This window comes from Gavialis gangeticus, unplaced genomic scaffold, assembly GCF_001723915.1.
Source record: "Gavialis gangeticus isolate Ggan-Ray unplaced genomic scaffold, GavGan_comp1, whole genome shotgun sequence".
Lineage (NCBI taxonomy): Eukaryota > Metazoa > Chordata > Crocodylia > Gavialidae > Gavialis > Gavialis gangeticus.
Genome location: NW_017729032.1, coordinates 255,542,335 through 255,544,844, shown reverse-complemented (window position 1 = coordinate 255,544,844; position 2,510 = coordinate 255,542,335). Strand labels below are relative to the sequence as shown.

Genomic DNA, 2,510 nt, shown 5'->3' with positions numbered 1-2,510 from the left:
CTGCCCCATGCTGCATGGGGGGCTCTGAATGAGCCTCCAAACCTCCCCCCACCACTGCCCCAGCCCCCCTCATGCATGCCCTGGCCCTTTAAGAAAAAAAAACAAACCTGAGGAAAGACCCAGGACTCTCTGCAACTGGTGTGGCCTTGGGGCTCTGGGGGCTCATGCAGAGCCCCCCACATGGTGCGGGCCAGTGGGGGCAGCGGGGATTGCCCCCGCTGGCAAGAGTGGTGAGTCTGGGGTTTTTTGGTTTGTTTGTTTGTTTTCTTAAAGGGCCAGAGCTGGCCCCAGGTGGGACACCCATGGAGGGGGCTAGGGGAGTAAAGGAAGGGTTACGGGGCTCATGAAGAGCCCCCCATGCAGTGTGGGGCAGTGGGGATCGCCCCCCGCCCGGCAGCACCTGCTGAGTCAGGGTTTTTTTTTAACAAGTGCTGGGAGCTGGGGCAGGTGGGCAGCCATTGCTTGATGCTAGAGAAGTCTTTTTTTCCTGTAGGCTTGCCTGTTATCTCAGAAATGAGAATGGGCTTGCTGCTGCTTATACAGAGAAAGCAGAAATTTTCACAAACAAAACTGAGGGAGATGAGCACTCTGTGGTGTGATGTGTAGCAGTCACTGCTGACACTATCTGACTTTGCCTCCCCAGCTTAGCTCTATGTGGTATCAGGGAAAAAACCTTAACCTATCTGCTCCCTAGTTTTTTTTTCCAGATATTGGGGGACAATTTCCTCCTTTAGGGCTATGTCCACAGATTAGAGTTATACTGGAAGAGCAAGGGCTAATTGGCTTGTGTAACTTGTCTAGACAACTCCTAGATAAAGAGTTTGTGGAATTTGGGATGGAAATCTCTCAGTGCAAATAAATGCTTTCCCGGAATGCATGGTTATGTAAACAGTGTGCAAAAACAAAACCTAAAACTCCTGTGAAAATAAAACTTGAAACAGTTATCTTACTAGAGTGCTTTGTAAGATGTTTGTTTGCTCTCTTGCTTGGTCGTTTTTGAGGTTGACCAATTAAAACTAAAGCCCACTTAACTCTTACCCAAACAAACTAGTCCTGTATTACTTACCTCATGGTTGTATTATTGACCTTGCAGATACTCTTTACCTTCTGGCTGGAAAGCATACATGGGCATAAGGATTATGAGCAAAAACAGCAATCATGTAGCTATGAGATCAATCAAAAGGATTGTTGTCCATCCACGGTACGACCAGTATATCTCAGACTATGATGTTGCCCTGTTGGAAATGGAAACGCCAGTATTCTTCAGTGAGCTGGTACAGCCCATTTGTTTACCCAGCAGCCCTAGAATATTTTTTTATGGAACTGTCTGCTATGTAACTGGCTGGGGAGCCATAAAAGAAAATAGTATGTTCATTTCCTGGATATGTTTCTTGCAAGTTTAACTTAGATTTTGGCTGTAAAGGAGTTGCATGTTCATGGGCCTAAGAAAAATAATTATGGTTTACCTAACAGATCTGTTAAAATCTAACATATTTCTTTTTAGCCACCACAACTTCAAATAATGCCTGCACCAAACCACAGAAGGTGTTCTGCAGAGATTCTGAATGCTTATATGTAGTAATGTTAGGATTCTTAATTTCTGTAACTGTTAGAAACTGAAAATTCATAGGCTATTCAAAGGGGAATTGTCCTGGATTAGCAGTAAATTGTTCAAGTTTTGATTTAGCTCAGACTGAGAAGTAGTATGTATCTGAATCAGAACTCAAGAGCTTGTGGGTCCCAGTCTCTTAAATAGTCATTCGAAATGTACTATGGCCACAGGTCTCACATTTGATCAGATGTTTTTTACTGTACTCATTTTGGCTTTCTGGAGATGAGCTTTATCTAGTAGTTAACCCCAAACTTCTGGATCTTAGGTACTTAATAATAAATTGCAAATAGATATTTAAAAATGTAATTTCCTAAACTGTCAATTAAAACAATAACTGATTAAATTAAAATGTCTCTTTAAATAGAATTAAATAGGTCACATGCACTCCCATAATGCTACAAAAAAAATTATAGAAAAATGTCTAAAGACCAAGTTTAAACATGACAGTATGTGACACTAATGGTAAACATTTAATGGCACCAAATCTGGCTCTTTCTATAGAATCATAGAATTGATGAGTGGAAAGGGACCTAGACAGATCATCTAGTCTGACCCCCTGCCATGGGCAGGAAGGAGCACTGGGGGTGGCAGGGGTCATAAGACCCCAGCCAGGTGCCTATCCAGTCTCCTCTTGAAGATCTCCAGGGAAGCTGAGCACACCACCTCTCTGGGAAGCCTATTCGAGGCTCTGGCCACCCTTACCGTGAAGTAGTTCTTCCTAATATCTAACCTAAACCTATCCTCCCTCAGCCTGTGGCCATTGTTCCTGGTGACTCCAAGCGGGGGGCCTGGTGAACAGACTTCCCCAAGTCCCTGCTGCTGGCCCCTGATAAGGTTGTAGGCAGCCACAAGATCCCCCCTCAGTCTCCTCTTGCAGAGACTGAAGAGATTCAGGTCC

General features: G+C 44.2%; 1 protein-coding gene across 1 annotated transcript in view; it reads left to right on the top strand.

Annotated features, from left to right (window-relative positions):
- The window catches only part of LOC109303541 (suppressor of tumorigenicity 14 protein-like), a 50,384-nt gene that overhangs the window by 41,453 nt on the left and 6,421 nt on the right, over positions 1 to 2,510 (top strand). The window contains exon 16 of the mRNA XM_019525760.1: positions 1,094 to 1,365. Coding sequence (XP_019381305.1) covers positions 1,094 to 1,365 — 272 coding nt within the window. The remainder of the gene's footprint in view (positions 1 to 1,093; positions 1,366 to 2,510) is intronic.